At 59.3% G+C, this 23,762-nt stretch overlaps 2 protein-coding genes across 4 annotated transcripts; both read left to right on the top strand.

Annotated features, from left to right (window-relative positions):
* The first annotated feature begins 656 nt into the window (after window positions 1–656).
* Window positions 657–20,805, top strand: PIK3R2 (phosphoinositide-3-kinase regulatory subunit 2). 3 transcript variants are annotated; one of them, XM_066336304.1, is made up of 16 exons: window positions 657–769; window positions 7,512–8,236; window positions 12,171–12,263; window positions 12,644–12,706; window positions 13,707–13,838; window positions 14,025–14,226; window positions 14,485–14,570; window positions 14,861–14,966; window positions 15,063–15,161; window positions 15,323–15,503; window positions 15,692–15,817; window positions 16,100–16,242; window positions 16,442–16,618; window positions 16,833–16,904; window positions 17,122–17,292; window positions 17,563–20,805. In XM_066336304.1, exons 2-16 carry the CDS (start codon window positions 7,897–7,899, stop codon window positions 17,753–17,755), a joined length of 2,184 nt encoding a protein of 727 aa, XP_066192401.1. In that variant the 5' UTR covers window positions 657–769; window positions 7,512–7,896; the 3' UTR covers window positions 17,756–20,805. The 3 variants fall into 3 exon arrangements, with proteins under 3 accessions (XP_066192401.1, XP_066192400.1, XP_066192402.1); XM_066336303.1 differs by having other exon boundaries at window positions 676–800; XM_066336305.1 differs by lacking the exons at window positions 12,171–12,263; window positions 12,644–12,706 and having other exon boundaries at window positions 676–800.
* Window positions 20,806–21,215: 410 nt separating this feature from the next.
* On the top strand, window positions 21,216–23,271 carry IFI30 (IFI30 lysosomal thiol reductase). Its single transcript, XM_066336319.1, has 7 exons — window positions 21,216–21,506; window positions 22,179–22,358; window positions 22,436–22,510; window positions 22,585–22,680; window positions 22,767–22,919; window positions 23,000–23,068; window positions 23,151–23,271. Exons 1-7 carry the CDS (start codon window positions 21,375–21,377, stop codon window positions 23,214–23,216), a joined length of 771 nt encoding a protein of 256 aa, XP_066192416.1. The 5' UTR covers window positions 21,216–21,374; the 3' UTR covers window positions 23,217–23,271.
* The last annotated feature ends 491 nt before the right edge of the window (window positions 23,272–23,762 follow it).

Below are 23,762 nucleotides of genomic sequence, written 5' to 3'. Positions count from 1 at the left end.
GTGCTGTGCCCCGTTCCCGGTTCAATCCCGCTACAATCCCGGTACAAATCCTGGTGCCACCCTGGTGTTATGCCCTGGTACCGGTACAATCCCAGTTCAATCCTGGTGTGATCCCCGTTCAATCCCAGTTCAATCTCGATGTGATCCCGGTACTCTGTCCTGTTCTCCGTTCCATCTCGGTGTCATCCCGGTTCAGTCCTGGTGCTGTGCCCGGTTCCCGGTGCAATCCCAGTGCATTACTGGCGCTGTCCCGGTGCTGTGCCCCGTTCCCGGTTCAATCCTGGTACAATCCCGGTTCAGTCCTGATGTGATGCCCGTTCAATCTCAGTTCAATCTCGGTGTGATCCCGGGGCTGTGCCCTGTTCTCCGTTCAATCTCGGTGTCATCCCGGTTCAGTCCTGCTGCTGTGCCCCGTTCCCTGTTCAATCCGGGCTCAATCCCGGTTCAACCCCGTGCCCGATGCGGTGCTGTCTCCGCTCGCCACCAGGGGGCGCCGCCGCGCTCTCCCTTCGGGCCCCTCGTCTCCTTCCGGAGAGGCTCGCGCGAGAGGCGGGGCCCCGATGGCGATCGGGCCAGGGGAGGGGCGGGGCCGGAGTCTTCGGGCAGCTCCGTCCGCTGCCGTCTGCTCTCGGTTATTTCCGGGAGAGATTCGGGCAGTTCCGTTCCCTCTCGGCTGCTGTCGGCTGTTTCCGGGGCGGGTTCGGGCCGTTCCGGCGGCGGTCGGGCCTGTCCAAGGCTGCGCCGGGCCGGAGGCAGCAGCGGGCTGGAGGTGAGCGGCGGCGGATGGGGCCGGCGGAGAGGTGCGGCGGGGCCGGGAGCGGCGGGATCGGGATCGCGGGGATCGGGGTCGGGGAGAGCGAGCCCGGATCGTACCCAGGCCCAGGGTGGGCGTCGGGACCCCCTCAGCGTGAGGCGCCCCGGGGCTTAGCGGGGAGCACCGGGCTGGGCCCTGGGCCGAGGCTCTGTTCCTTATGGCACAGCCTCGAGGATGTCCCCGGAGCCTTCGGGAGCTGCCGGCGCAGGGTGTCCTGCTGCCAGGGCAGTGCCACTGCCGTGTGGCTTCGCCGTGATGCCAGGGCTATGCCCCCGATCCCCCCCCAGGGCTGTCCCTGTGTCCTCCCACTGCCGGGGCTGTGTACCCCGATCCCATCCCGAGCTGTCCCTGTGTCCACCCAGTGCCGGGGCTGTGTCCCCCGATCCCCCCCAGGGCTGTCCCTGTCCTCCCCACTGCCGGGGCTGTGTACCCCGATCCCCCCCAGGGCTGTCCCTGTGTCCTCCCACTGCCGGGGCTGTGTCCCCCGATCCCTCCCGAGCTGTCCCTGTCCTCCCCAGTGCCGGGGCTGTGTCCCCCCAGTGCCGGGGCTGTGTCCCCCGATCCCTCCAGTGCCAACCCAGCATTGCCATCACAGATTCCCTGCCGTGCCACTGTCCCCACAGTGGCGGCAGTGGAGGAAGCCCCTCAGCACGGTGCGGTCCCCATTACCGAGAGCCCTGCGGAGCCCATGAGGGCGGTGAAGGCAGACAGAAGTGGCCTCTCCGGGTCCCAGCCCTGATCCCCCTGCCCGGGGGCAGTTCTCAGGCTGGAGCTGGTGTCCCAGGGATGTGCCAAGTTCAGCCCAAGGGTGTCTTAACACAGCATCCCCCAAACCCTGGCTCTGGGATGAGCCCCCCCACTGCTTCCCAGGGACGTTGGTCATTGCATTTCTTCTCTTCCTGTGGATGTTTCTCAGCCCCTTGAAGAGGAAGATTGCCATGGTCATGTACCTCCTAAACTGGGGGTCTGTGATCGATGGGAGATAAAGTCAGGGAGCAAAACTGTCGAAAAATGAGAGCTGTGAAGAGCTGGAGTGGCCCCAGCGTTGCCTTTCAATGGAGCCGTGGCTGCCTCTCCTCCCATTAATGCGCGGCTTTGATTTCCCAAGCAGCTCTTGGAGCCGCTGGGGAACTGGCCCTGTGACTTTCTCTGGGAGAGCAGAGAATGGAGACAGCTGAGTAAATATAGCCTAAATCACTGCTTTCCTGGCCGTTCCCCCACCCTTCCCTGACATGCCGAGGGCTGGTGTGTCCCCGAGGCCGGACTGGGCTCTGCTCTAGCCTTGCACGGTGTGGGAAAGTCCAAAGCCATGGTTTGGTTTCTTTGGTGACTCTCTTTGACGTGGGCAGCTCGTGCTTCCATCTGCCCGCGCGGTTCGTGGCACGGACTCGTTCCTCCTAAAGCTGATCTCTGCCCCAAAACCCCGCGTTCCCAGCTCCCTGGAACGAGGTTTTAAGCACGCAGGAAAATCCTCTCTGCCTGCAGTTGGGTCTCGCCTGGACAAAAGCGCTGGGTTGGAAGGGAAAGCGCGGCTCAGCTGGAATGTGGCGAGGAGCAGAGTGGTTTGCGGAGCCAGTTTGGAGCCGTGTCAGAGCTCTGAGTGCCGGGGTGTGTTTACAATGAAAAAGAGTATTTATAATATCGAGGGCTCTTTTAATTCCTCTGGGAATCTCTGAAGCCGCAGCTTGGAGCTAAAGTCGCTGGGTAATGGAAGATGAAAAGCAGACAGAGGAAGGGATGGTGGATTTCTCAAGTTGGAAGGTCTTGGCTCTCTCACCAATATCCAAATCAAGCTGGTCTATTAACTTGGGTGCTTCTTACCTCGTCGGTTACTTCATGTGATTGTTGAGCTGTACAGAGCTGCTAATAAATCATATAAATTCCAAATACCCTGGGGAATGTGATTTTAAGCAGATAAGTTAGCAAGAGCAGTTGGATTTTTTTTTTCATGTACTCAGGTTTTTTTTAGAACTGTAATTTTTTTGCCAAAATACAGCTCCTGGGTTTCTATATCCCTCCAGCCAACTCCATGAATGCTCCTAAAATGGAATTAGTGTGTTCTTGCTGTGTGGGGGATGGTGTAAAAGCAGCCTGGAGTGAGGTGATGAGGCTGGTGTTGGGTGCTGGGTCCTTCTCTGCCCACTGCCAGCAAATAAAAGTCTCTAGCCAAGTAAAAAGCTCTTGTAGGCAGGAGGAGAAAGTTTATGAGGTGGTTAAGCAAGAACAAGCTTCAGCTGGAGCAAAGAAGTTCAGTGTCAGGAGAAGCCTCTGGACACCCTGAGAAGTCTTGGACTAGGTGTGCAGACTGCCTGAGGTGGTCTCATGCCTTTGAGCAGGAGGTCTCCGGGACCTCCAGTGGTCTCCCAAAAGTGAGGAATGTGTTGGTCATTCTGGTTTATTCAGCTCCTCGCGTCCCTGCTAAATCATGACGTTGACCTTTTCAGTGAAATATTTCAGATATTCCTTCACTTCCTCGGGCTTTGGTGAATAAAGCAAAATATTTAATGAAACTCAGGCCTGGGCAGTAAATGCTCTGTGTCCCTGGCAAAGGGTGGCTTGTGGTTGTGGGCAGGAGCTGCTGCTCCTGGGGATCTGTTGCTGGCTGGCTGGGAAGCATTTCTGGTGAAAAGGAGAGGTGAAAACGGCCTTGGCTGTCCCATGCCGGGCTGGGGCACGGCTCAGGCATAGCTCCCCTCCTCCCCTGCAGCTTTTCCCTGTTTGGAAGGAAATACCAGCTGGCTTGGCAGCGCCGTGGCCAGCCCGGGCTCCAGCTCTCCCTGCTCCGCTGGCCGCTTCCCCAGGGGCAGCTGCTGGAGTGTGTCCAGCTCCGCTTCCTGCCCGCTCCAGCTCCCTGCAGGCTCTCCAGCTCCTTCCCCCACAGCTCCTCGTGGCACTGCTGCCTCTTCCACGGCCTCGCTCATGGCTCCAGCCTCTCGAGACGTGTTTCCAGTCATTGTTCCTGCTGGGCAGGCAGCGGGCCCGGGAAGCTGCCCCTGGGAGCACAGGGATTTGCTGCGCTGTTTGTCCTGACTATAAATCAGGGACTGCCAAGGTCTCGCCCTCTCTGCCTCTGCCACTCGTTGTTGTGGGTACTGGTGGGCACAGTGTGACCCATGGTGTGCTTGCCATTGCCAGCTTCAGGAGCTGAGGCCATCAAAGCTGTCCTGGCTGCGTGGGTCAGAAGGATGTGATGCAGCAGCAGATGTCACCATGGCAAGCAATTCCCTGTCCATTTTTATTCCCATCCATCATTGCATTGTTCTGTTTTCTGTTTTTATTAAAGGAAAAATTTGTTCTTTTTTTCTCTTAACTTGCAGTTCAAACTCGATATGGTGTTTGTTTTGCTCGCTGAGGATCTGATATAACTTGGAGAGGTTGGAGCTGTGGATACTTTGTGACCATATTCTTTTAAATATTTTTATGCATTCTTTCCTCCTCTCTGGAAGGAAAGTAACTCAGTCTCGCTTCAAGTCAAGCTGCACTTTGAACTGTATTTGGAACTGGGTTAAAAAGCACAGGAACCACATTTAAAATGTTAAGATGCTTTTATTTATGTACTGGGCACAGAAAAGACGACTCGTAATGTGTTTTTTGTTTCAAACCAATGTATTAAACAAAGAAAGTATTGACAGCAGTTAATGAATCGAGGGATTGTTTCTGGGTGCTGAGATAGATTTACCAAAGGTATTTAGCTGTCTGATGCATGGGATTTTCAGAGCAGCCTAACCAAGCAAGTGCTCGCCAGCACAGACACACAAGGTTCCTCTCCGAGAGCCGAGCAAACCTGGAGCTGGGCCCAGCAGAAATCTTTTGGCAAGGTGCTGCCTCTCTCCTGCTCGGAGGTGTGCTTCCAGCCGACAGGCTCGTGCATGTCCCAGCCTCTCGGCGCTGCCTTCCCTCCAAAGAGCTGTTCCAGGGCTTTGGGAAGTGTGTGTTCCAAATCCCCAAAGACTCTGTCAGCTGCTCTCCGTGGGTGCAGAGCTTTCCCGCAGCTCAGCCAGGGAAGCCTCTGGCTGGGTCCGTGGCAGGACAGAGGACAACTGCTGCCCCTGGAGAGGACGGTGCCGGCATTAGCCATGAGGATTTGGGTCTCCTGGGAGGCTCCTCACTCATGTTCGCCAGCCCACCTGGGCTGAGTGTGGGGAAAGCAGGTGAGGCTTCTCCAGGAACAGCCTGGCTCTGAGTTCTGGAATTTTCTGTGTGCCCAGTGACCCGCTGGGACGTGCGGAGTGCGGTGGCACAGAGCTGTGCCTGCATTCCCACCCCAGGGAAGAAGGTTGTGGAAGGAGTCGGTTGGAAGAAGCTGTGAGACCTGCTCTTTGGAGACACTCGGTGCTCCAGAGTCGCTCTCTTCTTCCCACCCCTCCACTCAGATCTGCTTTTAAAAGCTACTGAACAAGTTTGCCAGGCCTGAGCGTTTTGTCCTTCCAGCCTCTTCAGCTGCACCAGCTTGTCGGAGGCGCCTGGAGTCGGGGCTGGGATCCGCTGGGAAGCTGAGGGGTGTCTGCAGGGGAGCATCGACCCTGCTGGGGATCTGCTGCCTCTGGGTGACTCTGGGGTCAGTCCTCTCTGGGAGGAGCCACTCTGGGGTCTGTCCTCCCCGGGAGGAGGGGGAGCTGCCAGCTCTTTGCCCAGCGGGCAGCGGCCACTCGGGCCCTTGGCATTCAGACAGTGCCCCCGGCACAGCGGCTCTGCTCTAGGGAGCCCTGACAGGCAGCACTCAGAGGGGCAGCCAGTGAGCCTGGTCATAAATCTCTCTTTATGCTCTGGATTATGAAGTAATATTTTCCTGGCTGGGGCTGGTTGGGCTGGGGAAATGTGGGCTCTGCTGCGAGTTCCCTGCAGCCACCATCGCAGCATGGTGGGAGCTTTCACAGCGGCCGTGCTGCGATGTGCTGCTCCCCCGTGAACATCAGAAACCTCTGTAGAGTCTCTCCATGAATTCTGCAGTCTGGTGTTGCTCCTGGAGTTCAGGAGAAGCTCTCCAGCAAGCTGGATCAGGCTCAATCCTGTTCCCCACCCGCCTCTGGCCGCAAGTGCCTCACTTCCCCGCGGGCAGTGCCTGTTCATTCATGGCAAAGACAGCCCGGCTGGGACTCCTGCCCGAGCTCAGGCAGGCGGTGCGGGCTCTGGCTGCTGCACAGGTTTCCTGTGCCATGGCCTCTTTGTGCCTTTTGTCCTTGTCAAGGGAAGGAGCCCTGGTGCTGGGCTGGAGAGCCTGGCTGAGAGGTGGGGCTGGCTCCTCTCCTGGGACTCACCTCCATCTCAGACTTTGTGGCAGCACGTGCAGGTGTGGTGACACGTGCAGGGGTGATATCACGTGCAGGAGGAAAAGAGGGATTTGTAGCTGATATGAAAAGTAAGGTGTTGCTGGGCCGGAAGGATTCTTTTGAAATCCGTTGGTGCCTGTCACAGAGTCCAACCAGCAGTCGGAGCAGCCTTGGCTTTGTGCCATGCTTAGTTGTTCACTGACCCCTCTGGGAAGGGTGTCCTGGCTGCCTTTGCCTCCTCGCCTCCCTCTGCCCAGGCTCCCACAGCCCTGAGAAGCACTTTCCTGCTCATTAATAGTTTTCAGATGAGACTCAAGAGTTTGAGCTGGGTTTGGTGGTTTCTGGGCCAGAACAGCTCAAGCCTTTAACAGGAGTGCAGCATTTGAGCAGGGTGTCCCAGGGAAGGCTGGGCTCTGGCTGCCCCGGTGCCTTGTAGGTCCTGTGCTCAGCCACATGCCATTTCTGCAGGAACCACAACTCTGGGATTTGCCTGAGGGAGGTGGAGAACTGGCCTTTGCGGCCACGAGGGGATGGGAAAAGAGGACGTGCCTGGCTGGTGGGAATGTCCCAGCTCGTACATCTCTTCAGCAACATGTTATAACCCAGGTTTATTCTTTTTGGTGGATTTCTGGGCAGGGCAGGCAGCATATTCAATTTCTCTCTGAATAGCTGAAAGGCAGTTAGGAGCTCTAAGTAGACTTGAAGGCTTCTAAAGATTATTTTAACTCCTTTTGCCTCCATCTCTGCGAAAAGAACCTGTGCCTGCAACTTGAGGCTGCTGCTGCTGCTTTTGAAAAGCTCAAAAATTGACTTTTTGCTCAGAGCAAAGCTTTGAAGTGCTGCTCTGTGGGAATGGCAGCACATCTCAAAAGCCTTTTGCTGAAAGCTTGGTTAACCTACATTTGTGGGCAGCTCCCTTCAGAAGATGCCTTTGTGGGGGATTGCATGGCAAGATGTAAAGGTGAACTGTGAAATTTAATCGATTTAACAAGGGAAGGTTAAATCTGTTTGTTCTGCTCCTATTTGGGGCCTGTAGCTGGTTTGGTGCAGGGTCACCCTTTTCTGTATGCAAAAGTTATCCTGCGTAAAGGCTGTTTTGTCCAACTTGTTGTCTCCTTGTTTGCATAAGTGCTGCGAGGAGGGTAAGCTGAAGAAGCAGGGGTGAACCTCTTTGAGATGCAGAGCTGGTGCCTGGCTGTAGCAGAGAGAGGAGGTAGCGTTCCTGCCCGCAGCCACTGGCTCCTCGCTTGCTTTTGGGAGTGTAAATCAGGATTAGCATGCTCTGCTTGGATCCAGGGCTCAGCATCAGCTGCTAGGTAGGAGAGAAACGAGTCCTGCCTCTCTCAGGTGAACCCCTGGTTTGAATGTTGGCGTGTTGGGAGGGTGTGGAGTGCCTGGCTGTGCAGTGACAATTCTTCTCTTTGCAGGCACTGGGAAGGGGAACGTAGCGTGCAACACTACTCCAGGCTGGAAGCCTACTGTGCTTTTCCTCCCCAGACTTCAAGAGACTGGCTGTTTTGGTGAAACAGACCCTGATCTTGGGTTTCTTTGCTGCATGCCCACTCACCAGTGCTGGATTATGTTCGTCTCCTTCTCCCTTTGCTCCATAATTTGGTTGAATCGTGGTTTCAAGCTGAGGAAAAGGGGCTGCACCTAAAGCGCTCCGGGGCACCCAGACCAGGCTCCTGGGGTGCCGGTTCACACAGAGACAGTTCAGAGTGCTGATGGGGGAGAGCTGCCTCTGAGGGCCCGCCTCTCCCACCTGGAACGTGCTGCTTTACCCTTCAGAGCCCTTCTCCCCTGGCAGAGAGGATGGGCAGCACCGACGGCTTCCAGTACCGCGCGCTCTACCCCTACCGCAAGGAGCGCGAGGAGGACATTGACCTGCTGCCCGGGGACATCCTGGTCGTCAGCAAGGGGGCCCTGCAAGCCTTGGGCTTCAAAGATGGAGATGAGCAGACCCCCAATCAGATCGGGTGGATCCTGGGCGTCAACGAGCGCACCAAGCAGAAGGGCGACTTTCCTGGCACCTACGTGGAGTACGTGGGGCCGGTGAAAATCACCGTCCCTTCACACCGGCCCCGAGTGCAGAGACCCCTGCCTGCCACACCGGGGGCCAGCGGCTGCCGCCTGCCCGAGGCTCTGGAGCAAGGTAAGCCCTGCTGTGTGCCCTGTTGCTCTGGGACACCTCCAGTCTCCAGATGAGAGTGTGTGAGTGGCTCTGTAGGACGGCGATGAAACTCTCAGCTCGGCAGCAGCAATGCAGTTAAGTCACAACCAAAAGCTGGCTTCTCTCAGTCCTGGCTCAGAGAAAAGCACTTTGTTCCTCTAGCTTGTAAATCTGCTCAGCAGAGCTTCCTGGAGCAAGTCTTGTCCCCCTCTTACATCTCCAAGATCCTTCTCCCTCTCTGTTCTGCAACCAGCCAGGATCCCTATGGCCCCTCTCCCTGCTGCTCTGAGTTTTGCCAGGCTCCCTCCCTTCAGGATAAGTCCTGACCTCTCCCAACCACCACCACCCCGCCTCTGCAGCGCCTGGGGCAGTGCTCCCTGCCAAGAGCTGCTCAACCCTGCTGAGAGACACAATTACTTGTCTCTGGGCAAGAGGAGAAAAGTCAGGGTCTAAAAGAGTGCTTCTGAGAACTGGAGCTAATTGCTTGTCTGCCTGGCAGCCAGCCCACCCCGCGGGTCACAGAGCCCTTGCTGGGGCCGGGCAGCCCCCCTGGGGCTGGGCATGGGCTGTCCTGCACCTGCAGCTGCCTCCCAGCCGGCCTGGCCTTGGCACAGACCTGGTCCAGGAGAGCCAACGTGCCTCAGCCCTGCCTGTGGAGCTGTGGCAGCTGCCTGCTCTTAGCCTGTTTTTTTGGCTCCCAGGCACATAAACCCTGCGGCCAGGGCTCAGCAGCCCCCGAGTTTCCCCCCTTCCTTTGTGAGACCCACACCTGCAGTGTTGAGTCTGGGTCTGGAGAAGACAAGAAAGATGTCGACCTGTTGGAGCGAGTCCAGGGGAGGCCACAGAAATGCTCCTAAGGCTGGAGCCCCTCTGCTCTGAAGCCAGGCTGGGAGAGCTGGAGGTGTTCACCTGGAGAAGAGAAGGCTCTGGGAGACATTATTGTGGCCATCCACAGTACTTAAAGGGAAAGACAGAGAGAGACTTCTTATAGAGGCAGGTAGTGATAGGACAAGGGGGAAGTTTTAAATTAAAAGAGGGAGAGATTTAGATTAGATGTTAGGAAGAAATTCCTGACTGCGAGGGTGGTGAGGCCCTGGCACAGGTTTCCTAGAGCAGCTGTGGCTGCCCCATCCCTGGAAGTGTTCCAGATCAAACTGGATGGGGCTTGGAGCAACCTGATCTAATGGAGAATGTCCCTGCACAAGGCAGGGGGGTTTTAACTGGGTGATCTTTTAAGGCTCCTTTCCAATCCAGACCATTTTGTGATTCTCTGAGGGGTGAAAGCCACGCTTTGCCTTCCCATGCCTTGCACAAGACCTCATGCTGGTGTACATGGGAGGAGTGGGGTCAGCAGCAGGAGCTGGAGGCTGCCAGGGAACATTCCCAGCTGGCAGGGCTGCATCCTCCCCATCCCTCTCTGCCTGGGAGCCACGGCTACCCCAGCAGACTCTTCTGGCTGTGTGAAAACACCTCTGGGGTCTTACAAAACCGGGGTTGTGGGGCTGGTGTGGCTCCCTGCAGCTGCCTCCCTCACTCGTGCTCCCGGAGCCGGAGGGGCGGCCCCAGGAAACATCTCCTCAGGGTGGGAATGTGGCCGGGCCCTGCGTGCGTTTGGGTTGGCAGCGAGAGCCTGACCTGAGTCATCCCGCTCACAACCTGCCTTTCCAAGAAAGCTGCTCCTCTCAGGAGCTTGGGATGTGCTGGATGTGCTGGCCTGGCCTGCGTGCGGCCCAGTGCTCCCTCAGGGGCTGGATTTCTGCTCTCCTTGGCTCTCCCCTCTTCTCAAGGGAGCTTGGTCGAGGTGTGTCTGGGTGGTCAAAGCCACCGGTGGGGTCTCTGGGACGTGGAACAAGATAGTGCCAAAGCTCCTGAAACACAGAAAAGACAAATTTGGGAAGGAAACCAAAACCCAGCCTTTCCATCCTGCCCAGGGGTGGAGGGTGTGGTACCCGGGCACCTGAGACCAGTGCCAGCCCTTTCCCTGCCCCTGTGGGGGCATCCCCAGAGTCAGCCTCCACTCTGGGCACAGACAGGGCCTGCAAGGAGGCAGTTCAAGCACCCAGAGCCATTTTACACTCAGCCTGCAGGTTTGATCCCTGTATGCGCCATTCACTTAACAGTTGGACTTGAAGATCCTTGTGTGTCTCTTCCAGCTCAGGATATTCTGTGAAGCTTTATTTCTGTATTCTGCTGGGGAGACACATTTTTTTGCAATGGAAAAACCGTATTTGAGCCAAGCCTGTCTTATTTCTTCATGGCGTGCACTTTAGGAGGTGCAGAACCATCTCCTGGCAGCCCCACGAAGCTCCTTCCCTGCTTCCCAGGTCCTGCCCTGGCTGGCAGGGACCCCTTAGCCCCTCGGTGTCACTTGTGGAGCAGGGCCAGCGCCACAGCTGTCCTGTGGAGCAGCGAGACCCGGCTCCTTCTGCCAGTGGATTTACGAGCTGCTGGTGTTTGCTTTCCGCAGAGAACACGAGCGGAAAATGCGGCTCGGGAATATTTCCGCAGCTGCCCGGGCCGTGCTGTGAGCAGCCTTGTTCACGGCGGCCCGGCCCGGAGGCCCGGCAGGCTCAGGAGTTGCTGCTGGCTCCGGCTCTGTGCCTGACAAAAAAAGACAAGCTGCTGCCTGCTGAAGCAGCACATTCCCGGTCGGGCCACGTGGGCAGCGCCAGTATTTACTCTCCCTTCAGCCCTTCCCAAGGGTCAGGCTGGGAGCTGCCAGCCTGGAAGCTTGCCTGCAGCTTCCCCACACCGACCCACACCACGCTGGGCCCCTTCCCGTGCCCAGGAGCTCGCTCCCGTGAGGGATTGTCCCCTCTTCCCAAGCAGCACAGGCCTTTGCAGAGCTGCTGGGTGCCTGACCCGTGTGCTTCCCTTCCCATGGCTGTTGTGTCTCCCCTCGAGGCCGTGGGTGCAGGAGGCTGAGCTGGGTGCGCAGTTCCAGCTTGCTGCTCCTTGTGGTGAGACCACACCAGGCGAGTTCGGGTCAGATCCATGACAACGGAGCTGTTTCGCAACGGGGAGCAGCCTCTTGGCTCTGCCTCTGCAGAGTGGAGTGTGCTGGGTGTCCTCACCCACTGCGGGCTCCCCAGGGTCTGCCAGGTGCTGTGGACCAGCCTAGAGGAACCTCTGGCTGGTGCTCCTTTGGAAGCGGGATGGAGCCTGGCACCGCTTATCCTTCGGCAAACCTCCTGCTGGCAGCTCCTCAGCCAGGCCTGTGTGCTCCTGCCCTGGCATGCACAGGGGAAGGGGTGCCTGGAGCCAGAACCTCAAGATTTTCTGGAAGTGGCAGTGAAATACCACCCGACATGGGGCTGCAGATCCCCCAGGAATGGGGGCACTCTGGCCCCGTGCCGTGGGCTGTCTGTGCCCTGTAGCAGCTTGCACAGAGGCTGTGGGCTCACTGGGAGGGGGAGGCACAGGGCCGGTTTCCATGTTAAACGAGCAATCAAGGGCAGGAATTTGCTGACTTGGCGTTCTGTCTGAATGGCTGGATTAATCACAGCTCACCACGGAGCAGAGCGAGCTCCCTGGCCCTGCTCTGCTGCCAGCCCTGCACAGCCCCTGTGCTGGGCAGGGACCCAGCCCTGAGCTCCAGGAGCCCTGGTAACCCCTGTGCTGCCTGCCCGGGGGTGTGGGTCCCCAGGGGGATGGGATCTGTCTCCAAGCCTCTGCACAGAGCAGCAGATACCTCCTTGTGCACATCCAGTCAGGGTTGGAGCTCAGCAAGTGCTGTGCTGGCTCCTGAGCAAGTTTCTTGCAGGCTCCATGCCGTGTTTGCCTGGGCCACAGCCTCACAGTGTGGGCCAGAGCTTTCCTTGCTCCTGTTGGGAGTTGTCTGGGTTGTGCCCTGGCCCAGCTCTGCTGCTGAGGGCTGAGCTGGTGCTGAGCCCTTCTCTCCCTCCCTCTTCCCCAGGGTCTCCACTCCCGGACTTGCAGGAGCAGTTCAGCCCTCCCGAGATTGCTCCGCCGCTCCTGGTGAAGCTGGTGGAAGCTATTGAGAAGAAAGGTAAGGGGGCAATGCTGAGCACCAGGAGTGCTGATACATCCCAAAACCCCACAATGAGAGCTGAGCTCTGTGGGACACAGCTGCTTTCATGTTCCTCCCTGGGTTGAGCTGCTGAGGCCCGTCAGGGTGTTTGGTTTGAGCACCTACACACACAGGGTGGGTTCTGGGGTTTGGGAAGTGCTTCCAGCCTGGATCTGTGCCGTGGCGGAGAAATGGGGCCACTGAACCGGGTGTCCTGGAGGCCAAGGGGGCTGCAGCAGCCTCTGCAGGGGGTTGGCTTGGGCACCATCCAGGCCTGCTTTGCCGTGCCAAGGCATTGCCCAGCTGGCACCGAAACAGTGCCTGTGCTGGAGCTGACAGCAGTGTCCCCCCTTCCGCAGGGTTGGACAGCGAGATGTTGTACAGGACATCTGGCTCCGAACTGAGGCAGGCGCTGAGAACCGGTAAGAACCAGCTCGGCGCGGTGGAGGCGAATCAGCTCAGATGGAGGAGATTAGTGGATGTGACAGCGCCAGCAGTAATGCAATCCAGGCCAGGCTGCCTGTCCCCAGCAGTTCCTGACTCCCAGCACGCTGCCTCTGGGGCTGGGCTGTCCCCATCCCAGCACAGCCTTGTCCTGCGTGGAAGGGATGGGACAGGGGGGAATTCCTGGCACCATCGGTGCGGGGCAACAAAGGAATGTGGTGCTGGCTCAGAGACTCGCAGCAAACAAGTGAACCTCTGTGCTTTGTCCCCCGCTGTCTTTGGGGTGCTCTGCTGCTGGGCTGGTGGAGGCTTCTGTGGCTCTGTCACGCCACTAATAAGCAGGGGAGGATCTTTCAGCTCGGCTTGGTGGGTGGAGCCGTGGCTCCACAATGCCGGCAGCCCGTGTCTCTGCCGGGGAGCCCTGGGAGCCGTCTGCCTCTCGGCTGGGCTGGGGCCTCATCCGGCACCACGCTGGCGAGTCCCCTCCCGCAGACCTTCCTGCAAACCCCGACCACGCAGTGCTGTCAGCCCGGGCTGTGCTCTCAGGACAGGCTTTATGTGCTTCCCAACATCCTGTATTCGAGGAAGGTGTTTTCCCGGTTGGGTTCAGTATGTGGCTGCTCAGTCTGCACTCAACTCTTGCTGGCAGTGAGGAGCAAAACTGTCACCCAAGCTGTGCCTGCCCAGAATTCTTGTGCTGGGGCTAATGCAAAGGTTGTGGGTACTGAGAATGACCTCTGCCTTCTCCCAAGGGGAACTGCTGGGGTTCCCAGAGCCAGCTTATTTCTGGGGTGCACATCCTCTGTCACATGGGCTGCCTCAAGGCTGCCTGAGCTCCCTCGTGGTGTTCATGAGCTCTCATAGACATAGCTGTCTGCTGTGTAATGGTTTCTGGGATGGGTGTTGGCAGCACCAAAGCTGCCAGCTGGGTGCCCAGTGCTGTATCCACCCTCCCATGGGAAATCTGTGCCCTGACAGATTGGACCCTGGGTGACCTGGAGCCTCTGGACGTGCACTCCCTGGGCGAGGCCCTGCGAGGTTACCTGCAGGACCTGCCCTCCCCCGTGGTGCCAGTGTCAGTGCATGGAGATATCCTTCGCATCCTGCAGGGTAAGGGCCTGCCCTCGCTGCCTTGGGAACGGGCAGCTGGGTAGGGCTATTAAAATAAGCCCTGTCCCTATGGGGCCTGGCACATGGCCCCGCTGCTGACAGCACTCCTGTGCTGTGACGCAGCCTGAGCATGGAGAGTGGTGCCGGCTGTCCCAGCTCTTCCCTCATGTCTTGTTCTCTCCCCAGAGATTCCCCAGCCGGAGAATTGCCGGAAGCAGCTGCTGCTGGCCCTGGAGTCGCCTGCGGTCCCGCTCCAGAACACGCTCACCCTGCAGTTCCTGCTCCGGCATCTGGGGAAGGTATCGCAGCAGGCCGAGAGCAACAGCCTCCACCCTCGGGCCCTGGGAGAGATCTTCGGCCCCCTTCTCCTCCGGCTGCCTGGCGCCAGGTACGTGAGGCTTTTGGTCCCAGCAGTGTTCCCGGCTCCGGCCGCTGTGCCTGCCAGGACAAGGAGTCCAGCCTGGAACTACAGGGCTGCCCACAGCCCTCGCTGGGCTGCACGTGGGATTAAACTGCTGGCAGCACACAGAGGTGGGACTCAGAGCTGGACAGAGCCCTTGCTGCCCTGTCAGCCTGGGGATGTGGGAGCAGTGCCATGTTCTACCCCACAACTGCCGTTCTTAACTTGTCTCTTCTCTCCCTGCAGCCCAGAGCTGAGCCCTGACTTCTCTGTGCTGTTTCTGGAGACACTTCTGCAGACGAAGGAGCTGGAACCAGAACAGTTGCCTCCAGGTACTGAGATATCCCTTCCTTGGGGCCTGAGGCACTGGCATTTGTGGGTGTGGACTCTCTACCCCCATGACTGAGTTGCTGAGGGCGTTTTGATCGCCCAGCTGTGCCTGGAGGCCAGCTCAAGGTGTTCAGCTGCTGGAGATGTGCCTGGAGCAGCTCCAGGAAACGTGGTGGCCAAGAGGCCTTCCCGGGCCAGTCACTGCAGGAGAGGGGGACTCAGCTCTCCAAGGGATTGCCAGTGGGGAGCTGGGATTTGTGCTCACCCTGTTTCATCCCTCCTCCTCTCACAGCCCTGCCTCCCAAACCGCCCAAGCCAAAGCCCAGCGCAGCCAGCCTGGCCAACGGGAACAGCGCGCCCTTGCAGGATGCCGAGTGGTACTGGGGAGACATTTCTCGGTAAGGAGGTGACTGGCAGCTCACACCTGAGGTGCCCTATCCATCAGGTGAGTCTTGGGGCCACCTCCCAGGCCATGACAATCCTGTTCCTTGCAGGGAGGAGGTGAATGAGAAGCTCCGGGACACACCAGATGGGACCTTCTTGGTGCGTGATGCCTCCAGCAAGATCCAGGGGGAATACACACTCACGCTCAGGTAGGGCTTTGGGATCCTCTGGGAGCTGAGATCCCCTGGGAGCCTCAGGGATGCTGCTCTGGGACACGTCCCTGTGCTTCCAGCTGCAAGGATGCCAAAGTCTGGCTGGTGTAGGGTGCTGGGGTGGTGGTAAATGCCCTCTTCTCTCCCCTCCACTGCAGGAAGGGAGGCAATAACAAGCTGATCAAGATCTTCCATCGGGAAGGCAAGTACGGCTTCTCGGAGCCCCTGACTTTCGGCTCGGTGGTGGAGCTCATCACCCACTACCGGCACGAGTCACTCGCCCAGTACAACGCCAAGCTGGACACCAGGCTGCTCTACCCCATCTCCAAGTACCAGCAGGTGAGGCCTGTGCTGCAGGGACATGGCTGGCAAGCACAACCTCACCCAGGGGCTTGTGTTCATCCATCCCTGCCCGTTTGGTAGATGACAATGTCCCATCCTTCTCCCTGTGTGCTGGAATGTTTTGTTGTGGGTGGTTTTGTGGGACCAGCTGGAGCAGGTCCTGACTGAGGCTGTGCCTATGGCAGGACCAGGTGGTGAAGGAGGACAGCGTGGAAGCTGTGGGGGAGCAGCTGAAGGTTTATCACCAGCAGTACCAGGATAAGAGCTGGGAGTACGACCTGCTGTATGAGGAGTACACACGCACGTCCCAGGTATGTGAGTACTGCCCTCCCCATGGGCTGTTTGAGACCTCCAAGGGCTGCTGTGTCACCCCCTGGCTGCTGGCAGCCACCCTGCTGTGCACAGGGGAGGCCAGAGATGGGGCACCTGTTGCCCCATTTGTCAGCTCATGGACTTGCAGGGACTCCCCAGAGGACAGGCTTTGAAGAGGGGGATATTTTGGCTGCAGCAAGGACAGAGCTGCCTTGGGGAAGTCGAAAGAGGGGATGCAAATGTGCAGAAATGTTCCTCACCTTTTCTTTCTCTTCTCCCAGGAGCTGCAGATGAAGAGGACAGCAATCGAGGCCTTCAATGAGACGATCAAGATCTTTGAGGAGCAGTGTCAGACGCAGGAGAAGTGCAGCAAGGAGTACATCGAGCGCTTCCGGAGGGAGGGCAACGAGAAGGAGGTGCAACGGTGAGGATGGGGGTGGTGGTGGCCTGCCCTGCCTGGAGAAGGGCCCCAGGGGCTGGAAGGATCCTCCTGGCTCAGCACAGAGCCGAGGCACGCGGATCCCTTGTCTCTGCAGCAGCATGCTGTGGGCTGGAGCTGGCAGGCTGCCTCCTCCACCTCCCCCACTCTGGCTCACAGCCTAAACCCCCCCTCTCTCTCCCAGGATCCTCATGAACTCGGAGAAGCTCAAGTCCCGCATCACAGAGATCCATGACAGCAAGATGAAGCTGGAGCAGGACCTGAAGAAACAAGCCTCGGAGAACCGGGAGATCGACAAACGCATGAACAGCCTCAAGCCAGACCTGATGCAGCTGCGCAAGCTGCGGGACCAGTACTTGGTGTACGTAGTGCCCCTGCAGCCCCTGAGCCATGCAGCTGCCTCCCCCAGGGCTCCGGGGCTCGTTGGACCGGCTCGGAGGCTGCTGTGAGCAGGAGCCGCTCCCGCAGCGCGGCCTCGGGGCTCGGCGGTCCCGGCAGCGGCCGCTGCTGCCCTCTGGTGATGGCCACGCCCGGGGCTCGCTGCAGCCGCGCTCAGCTCTGCCCTCCTTCCCCAGGTGGCTGACGCAGAAGGGTGCACGGCAGAAGAAGATCAACGAGTGGCTGGGCATCAAGAACGAGACAGAGGAGTGAGTGTCCTGCTTGTGTGCTGCGGGATTTGGGGGATGTGGGAGCACAGGCTGTGACGCTGGTTCTGCCCTTGCTGCTGCCCTGGGCAAATCCCAATTCCCTGCCTGGGGGCTGAGGATGTCTTCCCCTGCCAGATGGGCAACTGGCAGTGTGGAGAGATGTACGGACCATACTCCCAAATTTAGGGAATCTGACCCTGCCTGTGCTCGATTGCAGTCAGTACTCCATGATGGATGACGAGGAGGAGCTGCCCCACCATGAGGAGCGGACGTGGTACGTGGGGAAGATCAACCGTGTGCAGGCAGAGGAGATGCTGTGTGGGAAACGGGATGGCACCTTTCTGATCCGTGAGAGCAGCCAGAAGGGCTGCTATGCCTGCTCCGTGGTGTGAGTATCCCTGTGCAGGTGGGGTGGGATGGGATGGGATGGGATGGGATGGGATGGGATGGGATGGGATGGGATGGGATGGGATGGGATGGGGCTGGCTCAGGTTGTGTTCTGGCATCGCTCTACCCTCCCCTTGCCAAATGCTGGAGGTGACAGTTCCCATCTGCCTTGGCTTCTGCCAGGGCCAGGTGTATCCATACAGTGTTTTGGTGGCCCTGTTGGTGCTCCCCTGTCCCAGTGCTGACCCAGGCTCCCGTGTCTCCCTGGCAGGGTGGATGGTGATACCAAGCACTGCGTGATCTACAAGACGGCGACGGGCTATGGGTTCGCTGAACCCTACAACCTCTACGCCTCCCTCAAGGACCTGGTCTTGCACTACAAGCACACATCCCTGGTGCAGCACAATGACTCCCTGAATGTCACGCTGGCTCACCCGGTCCTTTCCCAGCCACCAGCCAGATGAGCAGGCCATGCACAACACAACAGCTGCCTTCAGCTTCTCCCCAGGGCGCTGCTTTCTGGCTCTGGACTCTTGCACCCTGTATAGTTGAGTCTCTGTGCTCCTGCTCCTTCAGAGCCTCTGAGATGTCTGTGACCGTTCCTGATGTCCCTCTTGGTCAGTAGCTGAAACCCGTGTTGGCTGATGGGACAGAAAGGCTGGGCTGTAGATTCGCAGTGGGCTCCAGCCTCTAGGAGGTGGGATCAGCTGTGATTGAATTGCTGGGGGTGAGCACAGCCCCCTCCCCTTCCCTGATAAGCAGGTCAGATCCCCTTCTTGCTGGCAGGTCACCCCGCTATGCATCACTGTAGAGCTTTGGTTCCTGATTCCTCGGTGCTGTGACCGAGGGGTTCCCTGCTGGGACACCGAAGGAGGCAGAGGAGGAGCCTCCACTGAGTGTGTGCATCCTTCACTCTCGCTTCCCTCGGTGGCCTCGCAGGCTGTGATGGTGTCTGGTACGAGGGGTGCTGCTCTTGCATGCAGAGACACACTGAGGAAGGAGAAACCTCATCCTCCATGGGGCTCCCCGGCTGGGACCTTCGCTCCGTGCTGTGCCCCACCTCGCCACCATTCCCTCTTGTCATAACCACCTCTGGAGTGTTACTGCCTGGGCAGGGAGGATCTGCTTAGCCATCAATCTCCTGCCTTAGTTGTGCCAACGAAGCTGTGAAATCCGTGTTGGTACCCGTGTTTTTCCTGGCAGGATCTGTGGGATGCACAGCTCGTCGTTTCCGGCCGGTTTCGGTGACTCTGCACACGTAACCCATTGAAGCTGACTGTAGCTCTGTAAATATGGTTCTTTTTGTGACCAGCTGCTCCCTGGTGCTGGTGTTTGCTGGGCCCCCAGTGCCACCCCCAGCGTGGGCAGCAGCTGCCAGGCTGCCACAGCCCCGGGCCCTGCAGCTGAAGCAGGAGAGGGCTGGAGTCCAACGCACACGACGAGCCCTACCTGCAATGAAGGACCTGTCCGCTGCAGGAGGACACATCTGCGGGGCCCAGGGCATGCTGAAATGTATCTGCATGATGGTGAACTATGTATGCAAAGCACTTACAATCATGGGTACTGTATGGGGCCGGGGCAGGGCTGCCCACCACAGCCAGCTGCTGTGGGCAGGGGGCTGTGTCTGAGCTCAGAGGGCCCCAGGGCAGCCCAGGTGGGCCTGGAAGAGCTTTAAAAGCTGAGCTGAGAATTGAGGCCATGGTGGCATTTGCTTTCCTGGGTTATCTCAGCTGCCTGGCTGGAGCATTCTTGGTCCTCTTGATTTGCCAGAGTGGCTCATTCCCTCTTGGAGGTTCCTCCTTGGGACAGGCAGGTGGATGCTCTGGACTTTGGCACTTCTGTTTCCTGTTGCAGCTTGGGTTCTGATGGATCCGTGGGGTGCTCTGTGCTCATGCTGTGCCTGCATCCTGTCCTTGATGTGCCACCTGTGCTCAGGACTGCTCTGTTCCTCCCTCCCTGGCCAGCTCTGCTGCTTGCCTTGCTCTGGGCTGGTCCCCAGATCCTTCTGGAGCTGGGGCTGCTGGAGCAAACATCCCATTCCTGTTGCTTGTGGCAGCTTTCCTATGCTCAGCTGTACAGCCCCATTCCCTGCTCTGCATGTCCTCTCCAGGCCCTGGGCCCTGGTTTTTGGGTCTGGTTTGTCAGTGTTTGGTGCTCAGGTGGAGGCAGTGGGTCAGGGGAGCTGTGGGGACACAGCCCAGGAGAGACTGTGGTTGGCTTCAGGGATCACTTGGGAAAAGCTGCCAGGGATGATTAAGGGAACAGTTTGGACTCAGGCACGTGAGAAATGAGGGCATGTGGGATTGGGGCAGGGAGGCTCAGTCCTCGCAGCTCCATTCAGAGGCCTCCTGGGACCTGTGGAGTGGCCAGGGGCTGCACCAACACTCCAAAGCATTGGTAGTATTCCACACCTTTTCAGCCTGGGGACTCTGCTGGTCCTGTGCTTGTCTCTGCACTTCCAGCACATCCCCTCATCACAGGACAGGCTGTAGGCAGATGGGATCCTCAGCCTCTCATCCCATGGGCTCCATGTTCCACCAGCCCTAAAAGTGATCTTGGGGCCAGTCCTGCCTGTGGGGATTGTTCCCTGCTCATGTCAGGACCTGTTGAGCATCTGGAAGAGTCTCAGCTTGAAGCTGTCACCTGTCGACACCTGCTTGGTGCTCACCTGGCTCTGCTGCCCAGGGAAATTCCAGCTTCTCTTTATCCTGTGTTTTTATCCTTTTGGCTGAATTTCTGTTGTTCTCCCTGTGCTGTCCTCTCCTGCTGTCCAACCACAGCCCAAGGGGGGGTCCCAGTCACCCCTCTGCACTTCAGCACTGCCTTCCCTGCCCGCTGGCAGCCTGTCCTTGACGGGGCACTGCTCACGTCCTGTGTTTGACGAGGAGGAAGATGCCCTTCCCCAGGGCTGCCTTTCCCTGACGGTGCTTCACTTGGCTCCCTGAACAGCAGCTTTCCCCTGCTCTCCCTGGGGTGGAAGCCCAGCCTGGAGCTCCCCCAGCATCAGCTCGTTGTGATTTGTCCTTTGCTGCTTTGGCTCCTTCTGAACCCAGCCGTGTTTTGAGGCGCTGGGCTGTGCTTTGCTGCTTGTGACCCCCATGTCCCCCAGCCGAGCCACACACCTGTGTCCCGTGGGTGCCACATGGCTGTCCCCGCTCCCCAGGGCACGGGTTGGGGATTGTCCCTCCGTGTCCCTGCTCTCGGGGGGCTCCAGGCTCCCCCATGTAATCCCCAAGGTGCCAGCGGAGGCTTTGTGCTCGGAGAGGACGTGGCTGCTGCGTGAGGTTTTAGTTTCTAGGTATATGCAATAAGGAATAACCTGCCCCCAGAGCTGTCCGTTACCAGCAGTAGTGCTCTCTGCTCTTTCTGTTGATGTTTACTAATGTAAACCCAGTATTTGTTACTGTAAGAGGATTTTTTTTTTGTACGGTACTTCAAAAAACCCCACAAAAACAACTAAAAAAAACCCAAAAAAAAAAAAAAAGGAAAGAAATAAACAGAGTTAATGAAGCAGGCTGCTGGATTGCTGTGGGAGGTTGTGCGGGGGCAGGAGGGTGGTGGGGCTGTGCCCCAGTTCCTGGGCTGGGTGCAGGATGTGACCCATCGTGCCAGGATTGTGCTGCTCGGGATTGTAGGGCTGGGGGCACGTGGGGACAGGAGCTGAGCCACGGCCGGAAACCGGCTACAAACGGGGGAACGACTTGTTCCTCCTCACTCGGGCCCGCAGCTGAGCTGGGGGTGTCTTGGGCTGCAGCCCCTTCCCGCAGCGGGAGCTGCCCCGGCACCCCTGGGTGCTGCGCTGGGAGCCGGCCCCGTGCCGCCGCTCCGGGAACTCCCCGCGTGGCTGCTCCAGGGTTTCGCTCCCGGACCTGTCACAGCCCGCGGGGAATCGGCGGCTGCGGGCAGGGCAGTGAGCCCAGGGTCAGGGGACAGCGGGGACTCGGTGGCCGGAGCCCTGCGGCCCCACGTGGGGCGGCGGCGTCACGGGAGGCGGCGGCAGGAAGGGCGCAGGGAGGCGGGCACAGCCCAGCTTTAAAAGTCCCCGCTGGGACGGGCTCGTTTCCGCGTCACCCCGGTGTCCTCATGGCCCCCGCGGCGCCGCTGGCTGTCCTGGCGCTGGTGGCCCTGGTGGCCCCGGGGCTCGGCGTGGCCCCCGGCTGTGATTACCCTGCCCACCGCTGGTGCAGCTCCCGGGACGTCGCCGCCGCCTGCCAGGTCAGAGCCGCTGCTGCTGCCGGGGCTGGGGACAAGGGCAGGGTCACCCGGCCGCGGGGACGAGGGACGCGGGGACAGGGCTGGGACAGCGCCCGGTCACGATGCCTGGAGCGAGTGCCGGCTGTGAGCATCGCTGAGGCGCGGGCTGTCACATCCCCGGGGATGCTCAGAGCCGCCGGTGCCACACGGGCACCACGGCATTCCCCAGCATCCCTGCGGATGGGCTGTGATCCAGCCCGACCCTGCCCGCGGCCCCTCCCCAGCTGCAGCTGCCACTTCTGCTTTTTAAGCGTCAAACCGCTTTTCGGCTTAATCCTGCCCCGAGGGGACGCGGGTGGTGACAGCGCCCTGTGAGCCCCCGGGGCTGCAGCTGCCCCCTGGCAGTGGGTGCTGGGCCATTCCCCCACCCAGACGTGGTTTGGTCTAAATTTGTTTTCCCCTGAAATATTTTTGGGGAAGTTCTGGTGGAAAGCCCCAGTGCTGGCTGTCAGCCGCGCACAGGATCCTGCGGCAGCAGAAAGCTCCCGGCCACTCTCACTTCCCTCTAGCCCTGCACATCCTCATCCCTTTTTTTCCCCTGCATCCCCGGAGCTTTGCCCCATCCCTACAGATCCTGGGATGGGGGGTGCAGCCGTATCCCCCCCGTGCACCCCGAATCCTCCCCGTGTGCAGGTGCAGGGCCGCTGCCCCACCCTCCCGAGCCCCGCGGCCGCGCCCGTGGAGCTGAGCCTCTACTACGAGAGCCTGTGCCCGGCGTGCCGCGAGTTCCTGGTCTTGAAGCTCTTCCCCACCTGGCTGCTGCTGCCCGAAGAGATGCTGAGCATCACCCTGGTGCCCTACGGCAACGCCCAGGTAGGAGCCGGCCCTCCCGGCGCCCCGGGCGCTGTCCCCGGCGCCGCCGGCCCCGCTCAGACCGGTTGGTCCCGCAGGAGAAGAACGTCAGCGGGAAGTTGGACTTCGAGTGCCAGCACGGCCCCGAGGAATGTTTGGGCAACATGATGGAGGTGACGGTGCCCGTTCCCACGGTGCCGGCCCGGGGCTGTCCAGCAGCCCCTCACCGCCCGCCCTGTCCCCGTAGGCCTGTCTGATGCACGAGGCCAAGAACTTCAGCACCTACTTCGCCGTCATCTTCTGCCTGGAGTCGGGCACCTCCGTCACCAAGAACCTGGAGGCTGTATGTCCCCCTCCCCACCCCTTGTGCCCCACAGTGGGGGACAGTCCTGTCCCCCTGACCTCCCCCGTGTCCCCTGTGCCTGGCAGTGCCTGCAGCTCTATGCCCCCGAGGTGGACAGTGGCCGCATCGCCGCCTGTGTGCAGGGGGACACAGGGGTGGCCCTGATGCACCACAACGCCCAAGCGACCGAGGCACTGGATCCCCCGCACCAGTACGTGCCCTGGATCACCATCAATGGGGTATGGCAGGGGGACACCAGGGTGCCAGGTAGGGCTGTGACACCCTGGGGACCCCTGACCGGCCTCGTGTCCCCCTACAGAAGCACACGGACGAGCTGCAGGCACAGGCAGAGGCCTCGCTGCTGGGGCTGGTTTGCCACCTCTACCAGGTAGGACAAGGCTCTGGGGGGACAGCAGGGCTGGGGACACGTCCCCACCCCTGCTGGGGCTCTCATGGCTGTGCTCTGGCAGGGGGAGAAGCCTGAAGTCTGTGGCAGCTCCAAGGCCCCGAAGGTCCCGTCTGGCTGCAGGCGCTGAGGGACGTTGTGGGAGCAGAGAGAAGACAATAAAAAGGATATTTTTGTTGAAAACCGCCAGGATTTGGAGTGGTGTGGTGGGGGCAGCAGGGAGGGGGTGGTTTTGCCCTGCCACATTGGGAAGGGGAGAGGGGCTAGGCACTGGAGCTGCCCTCCAGACCTGGGAATTACCTGCTCCAGAGGTTCACAGAGAAGTCCCTTAAAGATCCTCAGGGAATTCCGCTGAGCAGTGCTCTGAGGAGGAGAACATTTCCTCTCTCCAAGTCTTGGCAAGCAGCTCTGGTGTCCATCTTTCTCCTCACCCTGACAGCATTAAACTCAACCATTTCAGGAGCCCTGGGGCCAAGACCATCTCACCTCCCACCAGTCCTTCTCCATTCCCAGCCAGCAGGTTTAGGATGACATCTTCCCTGGTGGCTCCCTGAGCACTTGTGATAAGAAATTATCTCCAGCAAACTTCAGAAATTTCCCAGACCTGCTTGCCTCAGCAAGAGGCTGTTCCCAGCTGGGGTCTGGGAAACTGAAATTCACTACAAGGACAAGGAAT

The sequence above is a fragment of the Sylvia atricapilla genome, chromosome 26 (genome assembly GCF_009819655.1).
Source record: "Sylvia atricapilla isolate bSylAtr1 chromosome 26, bSylAtr1.pri, whole genome shotgun sequence".
NCBI classification, from domain to species: Eukaryota; Metazoa; Chordata; class Aves; order Passeriformes; family Sylviidae; genus Sylvia; species Sylvia atricapilla.
The sequence above is the reverse complement of the archived record's forward strand: the minus strand, read 5'-3'. Positions and strand labels throughout refer to the sequence as shown.